This window comes from Pelophylax lessonae (assembly GCF_965119305.1).
Source record: "Pelophylax lessonae genome assembly, chromosome: 11".
NCBI classification, from domain to species: Eukaryota; Metazoa; Chordata; class Amphibia; order Anura; family Ranidae; genus Pelophylax; species Pelophylax lessonae.
In genome coordinates this window covers 23,348,136-23,367,499 of record NC_138778.1, presented here as the reverse complement: position 1 = coordinate 23,367,499, position 19,364 = coordinate 23,348,136, and the positions used below count along the sequence as shown (strand labels likewise).

At 44.6% G+C, this 19,364-nt stretch overlaps 1 protein-coding gene across 1 annotated transcript in view; it reads left to right on the top strand.

Annotated features, from left to right (window-relative positions):
* NOTUM (notum, palmitoleoyl-protein carboxylesterase) overlaps positions 1 to 19,364 on the top strand; it is a gene marked incomplete at its 3' end in the record, with an annotated part of 86,683 nt that overhangs the window by 38,899 nt on the left and 28,420 nt on the right. Inside the window, exons 2-6 of the mRNA XM_082271495.1 lie at positions 5,719 to 6,043; positions 14,548 to 14,600; positions 17,656 to 17,751; positions 17,967 to 18,027; positions 18,142 to 18,200. Of these exons, the coding sequence (XP_082127621.1) occupies positions 5,739 to 6,043; positions 14,548 to 14,600; positions 17,656 to 17,751; positions 17,967 to 18,027; positions 18,142 to 18,200 (574 nt within the window). The 5' untranslated portion in view covers positions 5,719 to 5,738. The remainder of the gene's footprint in view (positions 1 to 5,718; positions 6,044 to 14,547; positions 14,601 to 17,655; positions 17,752 to 17,966; positions 18,028 to 18,141; positions 18,201 to 19,364) is intronic.

Genomic DNA, 19,364 nt, shown 5'->3' with positions numbered 1-19,364 from the left:
ATCCTAAATAAAAAAGTTTACGACGATGATCTATTCTTATTGAAATAACAATAATATATAAAAATGATTATACTTTATTAAAGATGATGATTATCCTATTATTCTTATTCAAATAAAAAAATATAACAAATGTTCTTTTATTATTTATGGAAGAGCCCTGGGGCCATCATAAAAAAAAAAATTAAAAGGTTTCTTCGGTTTTTTTTTTTTACAGAATTCTGAGTTTGAAAGTCAGAATTCTGAGATTACAAGTTTGGACCATGCTAAAATTTATTAAACACAATTCTGAGATTAAAAGTCAGAATTCTGACTTTTAATCTCAGAATTCTGACTTTCAAACTCAGAATTCTGTAAAAAAAAAAAAAAAGTTTTCAAACTCAGAAATCTTTTAAAAAATGTTTATGATGGCTCCAGGGCTCTGCCATAATTATTAATATAGACTGCAAATAAAAAAAATCTAGATTTAATAATCATTTTATACATTTTTATCTTCCAAGGCAGGGTTGAATCTGGTGACTTTGGAAAGTCTCTTGGCAGTGTGTGTTTGTGGTTATTTTTTTTTTTTCTTATTTTATTACAAAATCATGACCTCTGCAATAGGTGCGTTTAGGAATTCCACAAGCAGGGTTTTTTGCATCATTAGATTACCAAGAAAAAGCGAGGGGGTTGGGGGGGCTGCTGCACTTCTTTAACCACTTCTGGACCAGAAGGCCATTTTTGGCGATTCGGCACTGCGTTACTTTAACTGACTACTTTTTTTTTCACACAAACAGGGCTTTATTTTGGTGTTATTCTATCACCTTTGCGTTTTTTTTGATTATGCGCTATAAACAAAAAGAGTGACAATTTATAAAAAAAAAAAAAAAAAAAAACTATTTTTCGCTTTCTGCTATATAACATTCCCAATTAAAGAAAATGTCAAAATCTAATTTTTTTTTCATCATTTTTGGCTAATTTGTATTTTGCCATATATTTTTGGTTAAAAAAAAAAAAAAAAATCCCAATAAGTGTATTTTAATTGGTTTGTGCAAAAGTTATCGTGTCTACAAACTAGGGAAAAGATTTATGTAACTTTTTTTTTATTTCTTTTTTAAATAGTAATGGCGGCGATTAGCCATTTTTCTGCGGGACTGCGACATTGCGGCGGACAGATCGGACCCCTAACTGACATTTTTGACACTTTTGGGGGGACCAGTGACATTGCTACAGTAATCAGTGCTAAAAATATGCACTGTTACAATGATGCTGGCAAGGAAGGGTTAACACCAGGGGGATCAAAGGGTTAAATGTGTACCTAGGGGGTGATTTCTAACTGTGTGGGGGCCAGACTTGGTGGCTGGAAACAGGGCTTCTGTGTTCCGAAATAACAGGAACACAGGAGCCCTGTTCCAATCAGTGACAGATGAGCGGTGTGCCGTGTTTACAATGGCACACCGCCTTCTGTCAGTCCCTGCGGTGATCGCTGGGTTCACGGTGGCCATTGCGACTACCGGACCTGCAGCCGAGGTACCCCTACGTCAGTTTGCGCAGGAGAGCCAGCCTGCCGCAGTATATCTGCGGCGGCTGGTCTTTTAAGTGGTTAATACCTGAATGATTAAAATGAAGTCCTACATGGACCTTCTATGGTGTCAGCAAGCACTGACCATTGTGTCCATCTACAGCAGGGTTTCTCAACCAGGGTTCCGTGGAATCCTAGAGTTCCTCCTGAGGTTGCTAGGGGTTCCTTGAGCAATGGGCAATTTCTGCCTCTCCGATAAGTTCCCAATGACACCATTGTTCCTTTTAGCTATCTGTAAGGGGGGTAATTCTTCCCAATGATAAGAGTAAGGATCATTCTTCCCACTGACTATCACACTAATGTGTCATGAATTGTAGATTTTTAATTTTTAGCAGGGGTTCCCCAAGACCAGAAATTTATTTCAAGGGTTCCTCTGTGTTGAGAAGGGCTGATCTACAGAGAGCAGGCAATTGTTGCTGCAGGAGAATGAGGGAGAAGGGGGTCCTCTAACCGGTTGCCGACCACACGCCGCCTATTTACTGCAGCAGTGGGGCTCTCCCAGGCAAACCGACGTAGGTCTACGTCAGTTGCGCACCTGCAGCTAGGGGGTGAGCGCGCGCCGCTGCCGGCGCGCTCCCGCCCCCACTCGCCAGCGGGGAAGATGCACGGGGCAGGCGGCTCCGATTTGCCGCCCGACACCCGCGATCATTCCCTGCTGAGAGAGAACTGTCAGCTGTTTTAAAACACAGCAGACCGTTCTTCTCCCTGGAATGATCAGAGCTCCTGTGATCCATCTATATAGGATCACAGGTCTCTATGGTCATTCCACAAGCCACGCCCCCCCCCACAGTTAGAAACACACCCTTAGCTACGCATTTAACCCCTTGATCACCCACACTGTTAATCCCTTCCCTGCCAGTGTCAGTATTACAGTAACAGTACATATTTTTGGCACTGATTACTGTAGTAATGTCACTGGTCCCACGAAAAGTGAAAAATGTCAGTCAGGGGTCCGATCTGTCTGCCGAAATTTGTCGTAGTCCCGAAAAAAAAAAAAATCGCAGATCGCTGCCATAACTAGTAAAATAAATAAATAAAAATGACATAAATCTTTCCCTTAGTTAGTAGACGCAATAACTTTTGCACAAACCAATCGAAATACGCTTGATTGCGATATTTCTTGTAAAAAAAAAAAAAATGTAGCAATTGGCCCAAAATGGTAAACTTTGATTTTTTTATTTTTTTTTGGGAATGTTCTATAGCAGAATGGAATGTGAAAAATAGTTTTTTTTTTGTTTTGTTTTTTTAGAATTGTCGCTCCTTTTTTTTTTTTTTTTTTCGGTTTATAGTGCAAAAAAATAAAAATCGAAGAGGTGATCAAATACCACCAAAAGAAAGCTCTATTTGTGGGGGGGAAAAATCAATTTGATTTTGGTACAGCGTCGCAGGACCGTGCAATTTTTCATTAGAATAACGCAGTGCAAAATTGCAAAATATGGCCTGGTCATTAAGGGGGAAAATCTTCAGGTCCAGAACTGGTTAAACATGGACTTTGGCTCAGGTATGAGTCCTGATTGACTTACTCAGCAATATCAGGTGGCCATTGCATGCGTCTCAGGATCCGAAACACAAAAAACGCATTACAGAATTCAAAGACCGCTTCAAACATTCTGAGGCAGCCGTGATCTAGATGACCTCTAGCTGAGAACAAGCGTGTTCTGTCTGCGGAGGCTTCCGACCGGCAGCAGCCATAAATATGTTTCTACACGGAGTGACTGTGGTTTATATAGCTAAATATATTGCATCTACCTGCGGGGTGCCGGGTTAAAAAAAGAACATTTTGGAACACAGATGGATTGTTTTAAAGTAGATGTAAACCCAAGCACTCAAATGTCATATGATCTCTAACATTGTCAGTTCAGAAGTCTGTTCCACATTTTTAAATCTGCAGTTTTCAGAAAAAAAATGATCTAGTGATCCTGCCATGAAGATCCTCCTTCGGGCATTTCCTGTTTTAGGTTGACTACATTCTGTTGCTCTGTTCTGATGTTCACCTGCGTTGTCACGCTCCTAAACTGACTTAATTTGGAGACTGCAAGGGATCATTTTCAATACAAACCTGGTCCACAGTTGTCACAACCAGGGAACCTTCCTGGAGAAATACCATGCAGCCCTCTTTGGAGTGTGTATAGCACAGTGGCTTCAATGAGTGAAAGGGATGAGTCCAGAACAGTTGGGCTGGGGGTAAAGAACCAGATGATGCTGGGCATCCTCTAGCCAGGAAATGCGGCAGGCTCTATTTGACTTGCTGCAGCTTCTCGGGCACACTTTGAGAAGCTTAGTGTGCAGTAAAACCAGAGTAAGCAGTTTCTCTTCAGGATAGGAGCATGTGCAAGACTGAAAGTAAGGATTAAATTCTGCCGGAGAGATACAGAAATTATATATATATATATATATATATATAATATATATATATATATATATATAATATATATATATATATATATATATATATACAGTATATAATAATTTATTATTATTAATTATTTATTTTTGCAAAATTTACACCAGGACGTCTATGTTCCCTGATTTTAATATATCCTTTAAGTCAATGGTTAATTTCCCTAAACCTGTGGTCTCCAAGCTGAGGCCCATGGGCCAGATGCGTTCCTTTTGCTAGGCTTCACCCAGCCCCTGGGGCACTATTACGCCCACTGATTAGAAGCACTTTTCCTCCCATTGACACCAATAATGGGGCACCATTCCTTCCAGTGATGCCAAGGATGGGGCACCATTCCTTCCAGTGATGCCAAGGATGGGGCACCATTCCTTCCAGTGATGCCAAGGATGGGGCACCATTCCTCCTCCTGATCACAGGCACTATCTAACTTTCTTATTCCCAATGACCACCAAGCCTGAGACATTGTCTATTCCCACTCGACCTCAGCCACCCCCCGCCCCCAAGTCTGAAGAACCGTAAACTGGCCCTTTGTTTAGAGGTTTGGAGACCTCCTACTCTAGACTATAATGATTTTAATATATGTGATGTTGACGCTTTTAGTTTTGGTGCATGGCTCTTGGTGCAGAGAACATTAAGGGAAGAAGGGCCCCCTTACATTGGTGGCCAGATCATTGGTGTCATTAATTACTTATCCAAGATCAAATTTGCTGCACTGGGCCCACACAGTGTGTTCTGCTGAGTATTAGCAATCCCAAAACTATAGGGGCCTCATCCAGTAGACCATCAGTCTGCCATTGTTTACGGAATCCCTAGCAACCTCTAGAGTTGCCCTCTCAATCTTTTTACCCTGGGGGATCCCCTAAAGTGATTTTTAAGGCCTACGGGAACCCTTTTTAAATTAATTCAGTGTTAATGGGAATAATTTCCCTTACATTGGAAGTCAGTGGGAAGATGCCTCCCTACATTGGTGGTCACTGGGAAGATGCCTTCCTACATTGGTGGTCACTGGGAAGATGCCTTCCTACATTGGAGGTCACTGGGAAGATGCCTTCCTACATTGGTCACTGGGAAGATGCCTCCCTACATTGGAGGTCACTGGGAAGATGCCTCCCTACATTGGAGGTCACTGGGAAGATGCCTTCCTACATTGGAGGTCACTGGGAAGATGCCTTCCTACATTGGAGGTCACTGGGAAGATGCCTTCCTACATTGGAGGTCACTGGGAAGATGCCTTCCTACATTGGAGGTCACTGGGAAGATGCCTTCCTACATTGGAGGTCACTGGGAAGATGCCTTCCTACATTGGAGGTCACTGGGAAGATGCCTTCCTACATTGGAGGTTACTGGGAAGATGCCTCCCTACATTGGTGGTCTACTAGGAAGATACCCCCTTAATGTTGGTGGTCAGTGGGGAGAATTCCAAGTTTCAAGTGTCTTTGTCAAGTAGCATTGGGCCTGGAATAATGCAGGCACCATCAGATGGGAGTTCTGTCACAGCTGAAGGAACCCCTAGCATGGAGGAACCCTAGTTCAGAATGGCTGCCCCAGAGGAACCCTGTTTAAAGGCTTCTCTAAAGATATCCTTGAGAAAATTCCCTCTGGCAAGTAGTAACCAACTAACCACTGCTCATGGAACTCCTAGCAACCTTCGAGGAACCCTGGCTGAAAAAGCCTTATCAAGATAAAAGATCTGCTATATTTTAGTAAATTGCTCCTTCGCTTATAATAAGGCAATTAATTGTGGTGTTCTTTTCTGCAGGGTGCAACGGCGAGCCTGGCATGGCCGGAGGTATGTGTGTTACTCTGCTGCTCCTGCTCAGTGCCATAACCGCAGGAAGCAGGAAAAGCTTGAGGAGACGTGGGCAGCAGCTGGTACCCAGCAGCCGGGAGCGGACTGACGGGGGCGGGGAGAGCTTCCCATTGGATTTTACTGCCGTAGAAGGGAACGTGAACAATTTCATGGCTCAGATCAAAAACCTGGCACAGTCGTTGTACCCGTGTTCTGCTCAGCGGCTGGATGAGGAGATGAAGTTGCATCTTTTGCAAAACCAGTCCATTACCTGCAATGATGGGAGCCCGGCCGGGTAAGTCATCGTTGTGTTGGTGGAAAGAAGATGTAAGCTTAACAAACCTGACCTAGGAATTGAGAAGAAAGCCAGGTTATCACTTTTTTGAGGTTTTCATCCTTTAAAAATACAGATGTCCATGTGCAAGAGACTTTGGCAGAGACCATGTGACCAAGAAACACAACTCCCGTTATACAACAGAGGTTGTCTGAAACCAAAAGCCCATTGAGTACTTACTAGTTAAATTGGGTAAATCACTTCAATGCGTGGGAACAATAGGTTGTCAAAGTCCATCAGTTGGTGAATGGGCACAGCTACATGAGCATAATGCACATTGGCTTGCTTCAGAGAAGGCCCTGGCTCTCTGGATGGAAGCAGTGGTCTCTCTGAAGTGGTCCATCACAATCCCTGCTGAGTATTGGAGCTACAGAACTCCAATTAGTAGGAAGCCCTGAACTTTGTTGATTGGAGAGCTGTGGCTCCAAAAAAAAACAGGAAAATACCACATTATGGACACAAGATGGAGCTGAGGATCGTAGGAAATAAGTATTTAATTTTCTATGATCCTCAGCTTAAAGTGGTTCTAAAGATTGAAGATTTTTTACCTTTCAGTATGCAGCCATAATGCAAATTTTTCTTGAACCACTATCTTATATGAATTAATAACATTCAACCTGTAGAGGAAATGGGGGAACATTTGATTTTACCCATTCACACAGGATACATTTATGAGTTTGTCTAGACAAACCGCTATTATTGGCTATTTAGCTATAGAGCCTTTTTAGGGATCATGTATATAAATTTTGTCTTGGTTCCTAAAAAAAAGAGATGGGCTGCTGATTTGTTAATTTGCCAATCTCCTAAATTGGTCACCCAGAACAGTTTGAGGTCTGTTCCAAACTGACTGCCATCATTGGGAGATGGTGGGAAGCATGCTGTATATGCAACTACCCTCTCTTCTGACTACTAGAACATGCTGGGAGGTGTTTGTTAGAGTGGATGGAGAGCGCCCCAGAACAGCGACACATATATCGGCCCCAGAACTGGCCGATATTGCCAATATTTTTGTGACGTCATTCTGCCTTCTTAGGCCGCCTCCCTCGCCTTGGACAGCCTCGTCTGGAGTCGGGGCTAGTCTCGCGGGAGTCTATCACCCACCCACAGCAGCCCGGTGCCAGACAGCCACCCTCCCACATCCACAGGCCCTGTACCAGCGAGCCAGCCACAGGCCCTGTACCAGCGAGCCAGCCAGCCACAGGCCCTGTACCAGCGAGCCAGCCAGCCACAGGCCCTGTACCAGCGAGCCAGCCAGCCACAGGCCCTGTACCAGCGAGCCAGCCAGCCACAGGCCCTGTACCAGCGAGCCAGCCAGCCACAGGCCCTGTACCAGCGAGCCAGCCAGCCACAGGCCCTGTACCAGCGAGCCAGCCAGCCACAGGCCCTGTACCAGCCAGCCAGCCAGCCACAGGCCCTGTACCAGCCAGCCAGCCAGCCACAGGCCCTGTACCAGCCAGCCAGCCAGCCACAGGCCCTGTACCAGCCAGCCAGCCAGCCACAGGCCCTGTACCAGCCAGCCAGCCAGCCACAGGCCCTGTACCAGCCAGCCAGCCACAGGCCCTGTACCAGCCAGCCAGCCAGCCACAGGCCCTGTACCAGCCAGCCAGCCAGCCACAGGCCCTGTACCAGCCAGCCAGCCAGCCACAGGCCCTGTACCAGCCAGCCAGCCAGCCACAGGCCCTGTACCAGCCAGCCAGCCAGCCACAGGCCCTGTACCAGCCAGCCAGCCACAGGCCCTGTACGTACCAACCAGCCACCCGCAGGCCCTGTGCCAGCCACCCACCCACCACAGGGTGCCAGCCAGCCACCCACCACGGTGCCAGCCACCCACCACAGAGTGCCAGCCAGCCATTAGGCATTTAACAAAAATGAACATGTTCAGTATCAGATTTGTGTCAAAAATTGTCTTTATTTTTCAAAATTTTAAATGTACAAAAATATCAGCCCATATTGGCCAATACCGATGCGTTTGTGACCAAAATATCGATACCGGCCCTGAAAACCCCATATCGGTCTATCCCTAATAGAAACCAATCAACTTCTAACTTCAGCTTGTTTAATTGGGTGCCTTCACACATATGGTTCGTTAATTTCATTAGTTCAGTCACGTTTTTGTCATCAGTTTTTGGCCCCTTTCACACGGGCTTTCCTATCAGTTCCATCTGTCATTTGTTTAGGCGGACCAGATCGGATGCTCAATGTACCTTTTTATGGAGCAGCGGATGTCAGCGGTGACCTCTTCGCTGACACCCGCTGCTCTCCGATCCGATCCTGTCCGTGAAATCCGGATGGATGGAAACCCTATTTTCCATCCGTCTGGAGGATCGGATTGGATGAAAAGGGACAGGCGGTCTGTTTTCATCCGATCGCTCATAGAGGAGAGCAGGATATGACAGGTCCACCTCTGCGCAGTGAGCAGAGACGGACCTGTCATCCGCCTGCTCAGTGGGGATCGGCAGATCGATCCCCGCTGAGCAAAAACTGAGTCCGCCGGGCGGCAAGCCTGTGTGATAGGACCCTTTTTTTCAGTCATCAGTTTTTCATCCTATGGGTCCTTTCACATGGGCTCAGTTTTGCTCAGCTGGGATCGATCCGCTGATCCCCCGCTGAGCAGGTGGATGACAGCTCTGTCTCCGCTTACTTTGCAGAGACGGAGCTGTCAGATCCCCGCTCTCCTCTATGGGAGATCGGATGAAAATGCAACTGCACTTGCAAAGCGGAATGTTTATTTGCCTTTAGCAGTGGCGGCCTGTCTATAGGGGGCGCAGGGGCGCCGCCCCCCCCCCCAATCTGTGGCCACAGAAAAAAAAGATAAAAAAAAAAAAATCAATTTTTCAGCCCACTTGGGGCGCCGGACTAGTGGTGGGTATGGGGGGGAGTGGGGCAGTGTAGAGGCGCCGATTGGCGGCTCTTCGGGGCGCAGAGCAATGCGCCCGACTCTCCCAGTAAATCAACGGTCATTTGGTTTTATATTTGACCTGTAGGCAGGTGCAGTCTTTCTCCAGTGCGGGTGGCGCACTTCTGCACTTAGAGAAGAAGTCAAAAGAAATGTGGTTCCTCTATGGCAAGGATCCTCAAACTACGGCCCTCCAGCTGTTGTGGAACTACACATCCCAAGAGGCATTGTAAAACTCTGACATTCGCAGACATGACTAGGCATGATGGGAATTGTAGTTCCTGAACAACTGGAGGGCCAGAGTTTAAAGGATCCTGCTCTATGGCTTCCTGGGTCACTGAAATGCTGGCGTCCCATGTGATTCTAGCAGCCATCTTGGGTCCGGCAGAGCATATTTAAGGCCCTGGCTCCCAAGCTTGGCAAGCATTTTGTGAGTAGGTAGAGTAGAGACAGCTAAACCCACCTGGTAGGGACAGAACTAGTGACGGAAAGGGTTTTGATGAGGAGGGAAAGTGTTGGACTTGCAACATCTTCCCACTTGGGGGTATTTGTGAACTGTCTTTGCACTATTTCAATAGAAGTTCTTTCATTGCACCTGGATTGTGTGTGTTCATTGCCAGTGCACCACTCTGCACTCCAATTAAAGATTCACTTGTTTAAAGGGGGATACCTGTCTCTGGCAGCGTGTAGGGTTCTTCTTCCCTGCAGCAGCTGTCACTTTTGAAACTGAGATCTATGAATAAATAAACTGCAAATCCCATCTGCCAATGTAGTTCTTAATGGAATACAAACATGGTAATCCCCACATTTTGTAGTCCACCTACTCTTCCTCCAGGTCAGTAACTGAAAGTCCATACCTTGGTACAAACATAGAGCTGAAGGAGTCTGCAGGGGCCTGGCATTGCTCCTTTGAAAAAAAAAAAAAAACCTCACAAATGAACTTTTTTTTTTTTTTTTTTTTTTATGGTCTAAGAAAAAGATGAACCCTTCTATACCGGGGATGTTTCCCCTCTCTTCAGTATGGCCATGGAGAAAGGAGGCAAGTTAGAGTCTGACACTTTACCAAATGATGATGTAACACTTCAAAGCTCCACTTTAAAGCCTAATATACACTATATTGTCAAAAGTATTGGGACACCTGCCTTTACACGCACATAAACTTTAATGGCATCCCTTAGGGTTCAATATTGAGTTGGCCCACCCTTTGCATCTATAACAGCTTCAACTCTTCTGGGAAGGCTGTCCACAAGGTTTAGGTTTGTGTGTAGTACTCTACAATTTCCTGCTAGAGAGCTGCACTAACTTTGGACTTGATAAAACACAGTGGACCAACCCCAGCAGATAACATGGCTCCCCAAATCATCACTGACTGTGGAAACTTCACACTGGACCTCATGCAACTTGGATTCTGTGCCTCTCCACTCCTCCTCCAGACTCTGGGACCTTGATTTTCTAATTGAATGCAAATTTTTCCACCACAGTCCATCATAATTTGGGGAGCCATGTCATCTGGTGTTGGTCCACTGTGTTTTTATTGAGTCCAAAGTCAGCGCAGCCCTCTACCAGAAAGTTCTAGAGCACTTCATGCTTCCCTCTGCTGACCAGCTTTATGGAGATGCTGATTTCATTTTCCAGCAGGACTTGGCACCGCCCACACTGCCAAAAGTACCAATTCCTGGTCACATACTCAATAATTGATTGGCCAGCAAACTCGCCTGACCTAAACCCCATAGAGAGTCTGTATTGTCAAGAGCAAAATGAGACACCATACCCAACATTGCAGACAAACTGAAGGCCGCCATCAAAGCAACCTGGGCTTTCATAACACCTCAGCAGTGCCACAGGCTGATCGCCTCCATGCCACGCCGCATTGATGCAGTAATTCATGCAAAAGGAGCCCCGGCCAAGTATTGAGTGCATTCTATACTGTACATGGACAGACTTTTCAGTAAGCCAACTTTTCTGTATTAAAAAAACTTTTTTTTTTATTGGTCTTATGTAATAATCTAATTTTCCAAGATATTGAATTTTGGGTTGGCACTAGCTGTAAGTCCTAATCGTCAAAAATGAAAGAAATGCTTGAAATATATCACTCTGTGTGTAACAAATCTATATATAAAATAGGAGTTTCACTTTTTGAAATGAACTACTGAAAGCAATCAGGCCTTTGATGATATAATTTTATCTAATTTTATGAGATGCACCTGCATATATTCTAATATTATTGTGTGTGTGTGTGTGTATGTATATGTGTGTATGTATGTATGCATGTATGTGTGTGTGTGTGTGTGTGTGTATGTATGTATGTGTGTGTATATGTGTATATATATATATATATATATATATATATATATATATATATATATATATATATATATATATATATATATATATATATATATATATATATATATATATATATATACTGTGTGTGTATATATATATATATATATATATATATATATATATATATATATATATATATATATATATATATACATATATATTTCTGCTTTTCTTCCTTCCTTCCTTTTCTTCCTTCCTTCTTTTCTTCCTTCCTTCTTTTCTTCCTTTCCTGCCTTAGGCCCCATTCACACCTGAGTGTTTTGTAGCTTGAAGCTCGAAGCTCAAACGCTGGAGGAGAAAAAAATCAATGCTTTTCTATGGAGACGGTTCACATCTCCACTCCCAAGTCGCATGAAGCCAAATGCCTGCAGCTCAAAAAAGTTCTGGGGCTTTTTTTGGAGCTCGAATCAGGCAGATTTAGGCGTTTTTGGCACGTTTTTACTTCCGTAGAATTACATGGAAACACGCATTTTTATGTGCTTTTGCACGTCTTGGCGCGTTTTTTTTAACCCAGGAAGTGGATAAATAACATGGCAACAAATGATGAAACGGAAGACCTTTTATCTATTGGCTATTAAAAAAAAATGCCCAACAGCAAAAACACTGCATAAAAACGAACCACAGTTGATCATAATAACGTGTTAAAATCGCTCATAAAAACGCCCAAAGACGCTACGCTCAGGTGTGAATGCAGCCTTACTGGAGATGAGAGCAGAGTGCTCACCTCAACAGCATGTTGCTTCTCAGACTAGTAGTAACTAAGCTGATTAAGGCCTCTTTCACACAGGTCGTGCGCCTGACTGAGTCCGTTCTGCTCAGCAGGGGGGATCGATCCGCCGATCCCCGCTGAGCAGGTGGATGACAACTCCGTCTACGCTCTGTAGACGGAGCTGTCAGATCCCCGCTGTCCTCTATGGGGAGATCAATCCCATCCGATCTGATCCTCCAGACGGATGGAAAATAGGGTTTCCATCCGTTTCATGGACAGGATCGGATCGGATAGCAGCGGGTGTCAGCAGACATGTCACCGCTGACATCCGCTGCCCCATAGGGATGCATGGAGCATCCGATAAGATCCGCCTGAAAAACTGACAGGCGGATCGGATCGGATTGCCCGTGGGAAAGAGGCCTTGCTTTCAAGCAAAAGAGAAAATTGAGGTCACCTACTAGGATCACAAGGCTAGAATTAATAATTCTTTGGCAGGTTACAATGTTTAGCTTTGTATGTATTTGCTTTTCTGATGTTCAGCTTTAATTTGGGGTTAATATTTCTATAAAGATACAGTGGGTACGGAAAGTATTCAGACCCCCTTAAATTTTTCACTCTTTGTTATATTGCAGCCATTTGCTAAAATCATTTAAGTTCATTCTTCTTCCTCATGAATGTACACATAGCACCCCATACTGACAGAAAAACACAGAATTGTTGACATTGTTGCAGATTTATTAAAAAAGAAAAACTGAAATATCACATGGTCCTAAGTATTCAGACCCTTTGCTCAGTATTTAGTAGAAGCCCCCTTTTGATCTAATACAGCCAGGAGTCTTTTTGGGAAAGATGCAACAAGTCTTTCACACCTGGATTTGGGGATCCTCTGCCATTCCTCCTTGCAGATCCTCTCCAGTTCTGTCAGGTTGGATGGTAAACGTTGGTGGACAGCCATTTTTAGGTCTCTCCAGAGATGCTCAATTGGGTTTAAGTCAGGGCTTTGGCTGGGCCATTCAAGAACAGTCACAGAGTTGTTGTGAAGCCACTCCTTCGTTATTTTAGCTGTGTGCTTAGGGTCATTGTCTTGTTGGAAGGTAAACCTTCGGCCCAGTCTGAGGTCCAGAGCACTCTGGAGAAGGTTTTTGTCCAGGATATCCCTGTACTTGGCCGCATTCATCTTTCCTTCGATTGCAACCAGTCGTCCTGTCCCTGCAGCTGAAAAACACCCCCACAGCATGATGCTGCCACCACCATGCTTCACTGTTGGGACTGTATTGGACAGGTGATGAGCAGTGCCTGGTTTTCTCCACACATACCGCTTAGAATTAAGGCCAAAAAGTTCTATTTTGGTCTCATCAGACCAGAGAATCTTATTTCTCACCATCTTGGAGTCCTTCAGGTGTTTTTTAGCAAACTCCATGCCGGCTTTTATGTGTCTAACACTGAGGAGAGGCTTCCGTCGGGCCACTCTGCCATAAAGCCCCGACTGGTGGAGGGCTGCAGTGATGGTTGACTTTCTACAACTTTCTCCCATCTCCTGACTGCATCTCTGGAGCTCAGCCACAGTGATCTTTGGGTTCTTCTTTACCTCTCTCACCAAGGCTCTTCTCCCCCGATAGCTCAGTTTGGCCGGACGGCCAGCTCTAGGAAGGGTTCCGGTCGTCCCAAACGTCTTCCATTTGAGGATTATGGAGGCCACTGTGCTCTTAGGAACCTTAAGTGCAGCAGAAATCTTTTTGTAACCTTGGCCAGATCTGTGCCTTGCCACAATTCTGTCTCTGAGCTCTTCAGGCAGTTCCTTTGACCTCATGATTCTCATTTGCTCTGACATGCATTGTGATCTGGAAGGTCTTATATAGACAGGTGTGTGGCTTTCCTAATCAAGTCCAATCAGTATAATCAAACACAGCTGGACTCAAATGAAGGTGTAGAACCATCTCAAGGATGATCAGAAGAAATGGAAAGCACCTGAGTTAAATATATGAGTGTCACAGCAAAGGGTCTGAATACTTAGGACCATGTGATATTTCAGTTTTTCTTTTTTAATAAATCTGCAACAATGTCAACAATTCTGTGTTTTTCTGTCAGTATGGGGTGCTATGTGTACATTCATGAGGAAGAAGAATGAACTTAAATGATTTTAGCAAATGGCTGCAATATAACAAAGAGTGAAAAATTTAAGGGGGTCTGAATACTTTCCGTACCCACTGTATATCATTTTTTTTCTTTTTTTCTGTAAAAATAAGCTCATTATTTATTTTTTGTACTTGTAAGGAAGTTATGATATATAGATTCATTTTGTTTTAGGAAGGATGTAACGTATATTTTAGATGTGGCCTAAAATCGGTCATGGTAGCCAAGTAAAATCTCTTGTGTGGTATATAGCCCCTCTCTGTGCCTCTCTTCCATATCTATATTCAAAAAGTTTCAAAGTCAATGTGTATTCAAGATTTCGAAATCTTTCCTTTGATAGCGGTTCACAGACTAAGAATCCATCTTGTGTTTACTTTTTAGTTACTACCTAAAAGAGTCCAAAGGGAGTCGGCGGTGGCTCGTCTTCTTGGAAGGTAAAAACTCAACTTTTTTTTTTTTTTCATCATTGCTAGATATTTTGGGCCCGCTGCCCAAACGGAGGAAGAGAAAATAAACAGAGCTTGCGGTGGAGAGTTGTAAGAACGCCATTCGCTTCCAAAACACGTTCTTGAATGAATGAACGAAGGACATGTTAGCATGACCTCGGGTCAGAGGTTAAGTCCAGGCTTGGAGAGAACATAAGTATAACCACTTCTTACACCCGAGTGGCGACGGTGTTTGCCAATCAGCCGCTGTCCACATGAAAGCTTCTTCAGAAAGGAAAATATACTTTGCATTTTATTTCAGTTTATTCGCAGTTTTATATTACATACTCACTGGATTACGCTGTCAGAAGTCATAGAGAATATCATTTGTTTACGGGGCCATGAAGTTGGCTTCTACCGAGTTAAAAGCCTCTAAAGGGTCAGTCCACACAAAGCTTATATTTCGGGTTACGGTTTGGACTTGACTGATGATTTGCCTGCCTGTCATACCTGATTATATCCGAGCCAGATTAAAAAAATGCAATGCAGGATTTTTATTCCTTTGATCATGCATGAAATGTCAGTCTGCAGGATGTAGTAGGAAGGGGGCCACAGGAGCATGGGTTTCCGAGGGTTTTAGATGTTTGACTACTATGGCACATGAACTCAAGTGCCATCAAAGTAAGGAATCACGTTAATTGGTTGCATTTATTAACTACAGCAGCTTAGAAAAAAAAAAATTAAATCTTGGGAAGTCCATTGGCAAGATCTCCTCTTTATCCAGACCACATCAACCACATTTTGTCATTCATCTCGGCATTGCTAAGTTTTCCATATTCATTGGCCATTTGATGTTGTCAGTCCTCCCTGCTCTGCAGCTCTGGTTGCACACTGGTGCCACTGTTTCCAAAATCTCACAAGATTTCAATCTACTTTTCTCAACCAGGGTTCCTCAAGAGATTACTAGGGGTTCCTTGAGCAAAGAACAACCTCTACCTCTCAGGTTATAGATGACAACAGTGATTGATTGTTTTAGCTATCTGTAAGGGAAAAAGGATCACCCACACGACTACCGATGTAAGGGGCATTCTTCCCACTGACCACCACCAGTATAATGACCAAAGAACAGATCCCCTAGGGAGTGGGACTTTAATTGGCAATGACCAGGACTTGAGTAATACGTTTTTTCAAAAATGTATTATACAAAAATACATGTTCTATAAACTACAGATACATATAAAGCTAAACAAGACACTTAAAAAAACAAGCAAGTGGCCTAGGGTTACGTCTCAGAAGCTAGGGGTAGGACCAGACGCGTTTCGGTCAGTCGCCTTTCTCAGTGGTCCAGCGGAAGCAAATCTCAGACACATAAAGACATCCTAGATGAGACGAAAAAGAGGGGAAGGCCACAGGGATTGTTAAAAGGCAAACCGATAAGAATCTGTATTTCCAAGAGACTGCTACATTCCTACTTCCTTGGTCGTATATTTTGACATATAGGTAGATATATGCTATTATTCCATGTCAAAATGAGGAACCGATATTAAGCAGTAATTGGGGAAGCAGGGGGAAGGTAATAATGACAGCGGAGATGGCCGCACCTATCCACAAAATTCCCTCAAGGATCCCAAAAATCAGTCAGCAAACGGAGGACGTAGTCTTACATAACTCCATTTGTAGATTCCCAATGGGGGTAAATTCAATGTAGGTGTTGAAAGAGTAATACGGGGTCCCTGTAAGCAGACTCCCTAGGTATCTGAGGGTAAGTAGGTAATGGCGGACTATCCCGAACTATCTTTTACCACCAGTATAATGGACCCTTCTTCACTGACCACCAAGTTAGGGAGCAATTCTCCACTGGCCACTTATGTAATGAGGCACTGGGCTGGCCACTGGGGTAAGGCGGCACTACCGATGTAAGGGGCATTCTTCCACTGACCACCTCCAGTATAATGGACCCTTCTTCACTGACCACCAAGCTAGGGAGCAATTCTCCACTGGCCACTTATGTAATGAGGCACTGGGCTGGCCACTGGGGTAAGGCGGCACTACTGATGTAAGGGGCATTCTTCCCACTGACCACCACCAGTATAATGGACCCTTCGTCACTGACCACCAAGCTAGGGAGCAATTCTCCACTGGCCACTTATGTAATGAGGCACTGGGCTGGCCACTGGGGTAAGGCGGCACTACTGATGTAAGGTGCATTCTTCCCACTGACCACCACCAGTATAATGGACCCTTCTTCACTGACCACCAAGCTAGGGAGTAATTCTCCACTGGCCACTTATGTAATGAGGCACTGGGCTGGCCCCTGGGGTAAGGCGGCACTACCGATGTAAGGGGCATTCTTCCCACTGACCACCACCAGTATAATGGACCCTTCTTCACTGACCACCAAGCTAGGGAGCAATTCTCCACTGGCCACTTATGTAATGAGGCACAGGGCTGGCCACTGGGGTAAGGCGGCACTACCGATGTAAGGGGCATTCTTCCACTGACCACCACCAGTATAATGGACCCTTCTTCACTGACCACCAAGCTAGGGAGCAATTCTCCACTGGCCACTTATGTAATGAGGCACTGGGCTGGCCACTGGGGTAAGGCGGCACTACTGATGTAAGGGGCATTCTTCCCACTGACCACCACCAGTATAATGGACCCTTCTTCACTGACCACTAAGCTAGGGAGCAATTCTCCAATGGCCACTTATGTAATGAGGCACTGGGCTGGCCACTGGGGTAAGGCGGCACTACCGATGTAAGGGGCATTCTTCCCACTGACCACCACCAGTATAATGGACCCTTCTTCACTGACCACCAAGCTAGGGAGCAATTCTCCAAACAAGGATGCCGTGGAGGCTACAGACATCCTCCTGCTGTATTAGCCCATAAAGGAAAGGCCACATGTGGCTCACACAAGACACAGGAGCACATTAAAGTTTACGGGTAAAAAAAATCAAACTCTGAGGCTTGATAAATCTTCATTCTGTATGTGTTTTTATAAATGTACTGCTACTTTGCTTGTTCTAATCCTCTCTCCTTCTATCGCCCCTCGCTGTTAGGTGGCTGGTACTGCATCAACCGGGAGAACTGTGACTTGCGCTATGACACCACGAGGAAACTCATGAGCTCAAAACTGTGGCCAGCCACGAAAACTGGTGAGTGTGCCAATGCTAAGATCCCATTGTCCCAGTGTGTTAAACCACCTTTTTACCCATATTGCAGTTTTTTTTTTGTGCTTTAGCCTTTACCACTTAACTCCTCCCATTCTGTAGCATCAGCTCGCTCTTTGTCTGTCACTCTTGTGTCATGCCCCCCCCCCCCCCCCCATTCCACATATGTGTTTCGTGTCAAGCTTCATTTCATATTTCAGCTTCAGGGATTTTGTCAACCCAGCCCGAGGAGAATCCACATTGGTGGAACGCCAATATGGTGTAAGTACCGCCTGTGTCTTGTCTGCCATATTACATTCATAAAATGTATTCAGTACTGAACTGGTGTTGGTGCACGGAGTGCTTCTTACCACTGTGACCTTCCTCTCTCTGCAGATTCATCCCTTATTGTTCTAGCGATGTCTGGAGTGGAGCCACTCTGAAATCTGAGAAAAGTAAGTATCGATCTATTCATTTTGTGGCTTTTTAGAAGACCCGTCCATGTTTGATAACCCATTTTGCATATGTAGACCTTTTGGCTAATTCAAAGAAATCTGAATTGCCTGTGGGACTTTAGATGAGGCGCAATACACTCAATGATAAAATGCTTTATTGGTAAATACAATTTCCAAAAGATCAACAGTGACAAAATTGCCATATGGCCAAGCAGATTGGTCAACATATACATATTACTTCCGTAGCCAGGTACAGTGTTCAAAGATCTATCCATAATAGTCCGTCTTTAATACTGATTGGACCCTGGGCAAATATTTTCATGGGCCCTCCCAAATCACCTATATGCAGGCAGCGCAGGCTCAAGGGGCAGCTGCTTTGGGCCCCACAACAATGACTGGGCCCAGGGCAGCTGCCCCTTTTGCCCTGTGTTAAAGACAGCCCTGGGTGTGAACTTGCATCGATGTAACCCGATACGTTTCGTGACATAGCGTCACTTCCTCAGGGGTTGATGCACACACAATTGTAAATCTGCAAGACATCACATGCTCATGGCCTAATGGTAGTCGTCTGGCAATGTCTGACCCGGGAACTGTGGGTATGGGATTCGAAGGGTCCAACAGTGCAAATAGGACAAGATGGAATGGGGGGCATGGAGAGCAATCCAACAAGTCCTCCAAAGTGATGGCTTGGTAAGACATGCTGACCAGGAGTGAGGAGTAGTGTGGCCGACCACGGTGGAGAGCATGCTTTGGCTAATTCATGGACATGTGAAGCAGTCAGCCAAAGAGGCAATTTTAATTAATATACCACGCTGCAACCACAAAATAAGCATTCGGCTTGCATTTGTGACATTCACCTAAATGAGCGGAGTTTGTTGGTGGTACTGTATGCCACAGCATAAATCGCCAGCACACCATGGATCTTCAAAATTGCATAAAAAAATTTAATAAAGAGGTCACATCACAGCAGTAAATTGCATTGTGTGATGTGATTACTTTAATACATTTTTGGCTGCTACTATGAACATCCATGGTGTCCTGGGGATATATGCTTTGACTTGCGTTGACACCGCTTCCCAGCCGATAGTTGCTACAGCGCCCACCAGGAATGTGTACAGTGGAAATATTATACTTGGTACTGCCTGCCAAATATGTATACCTTTT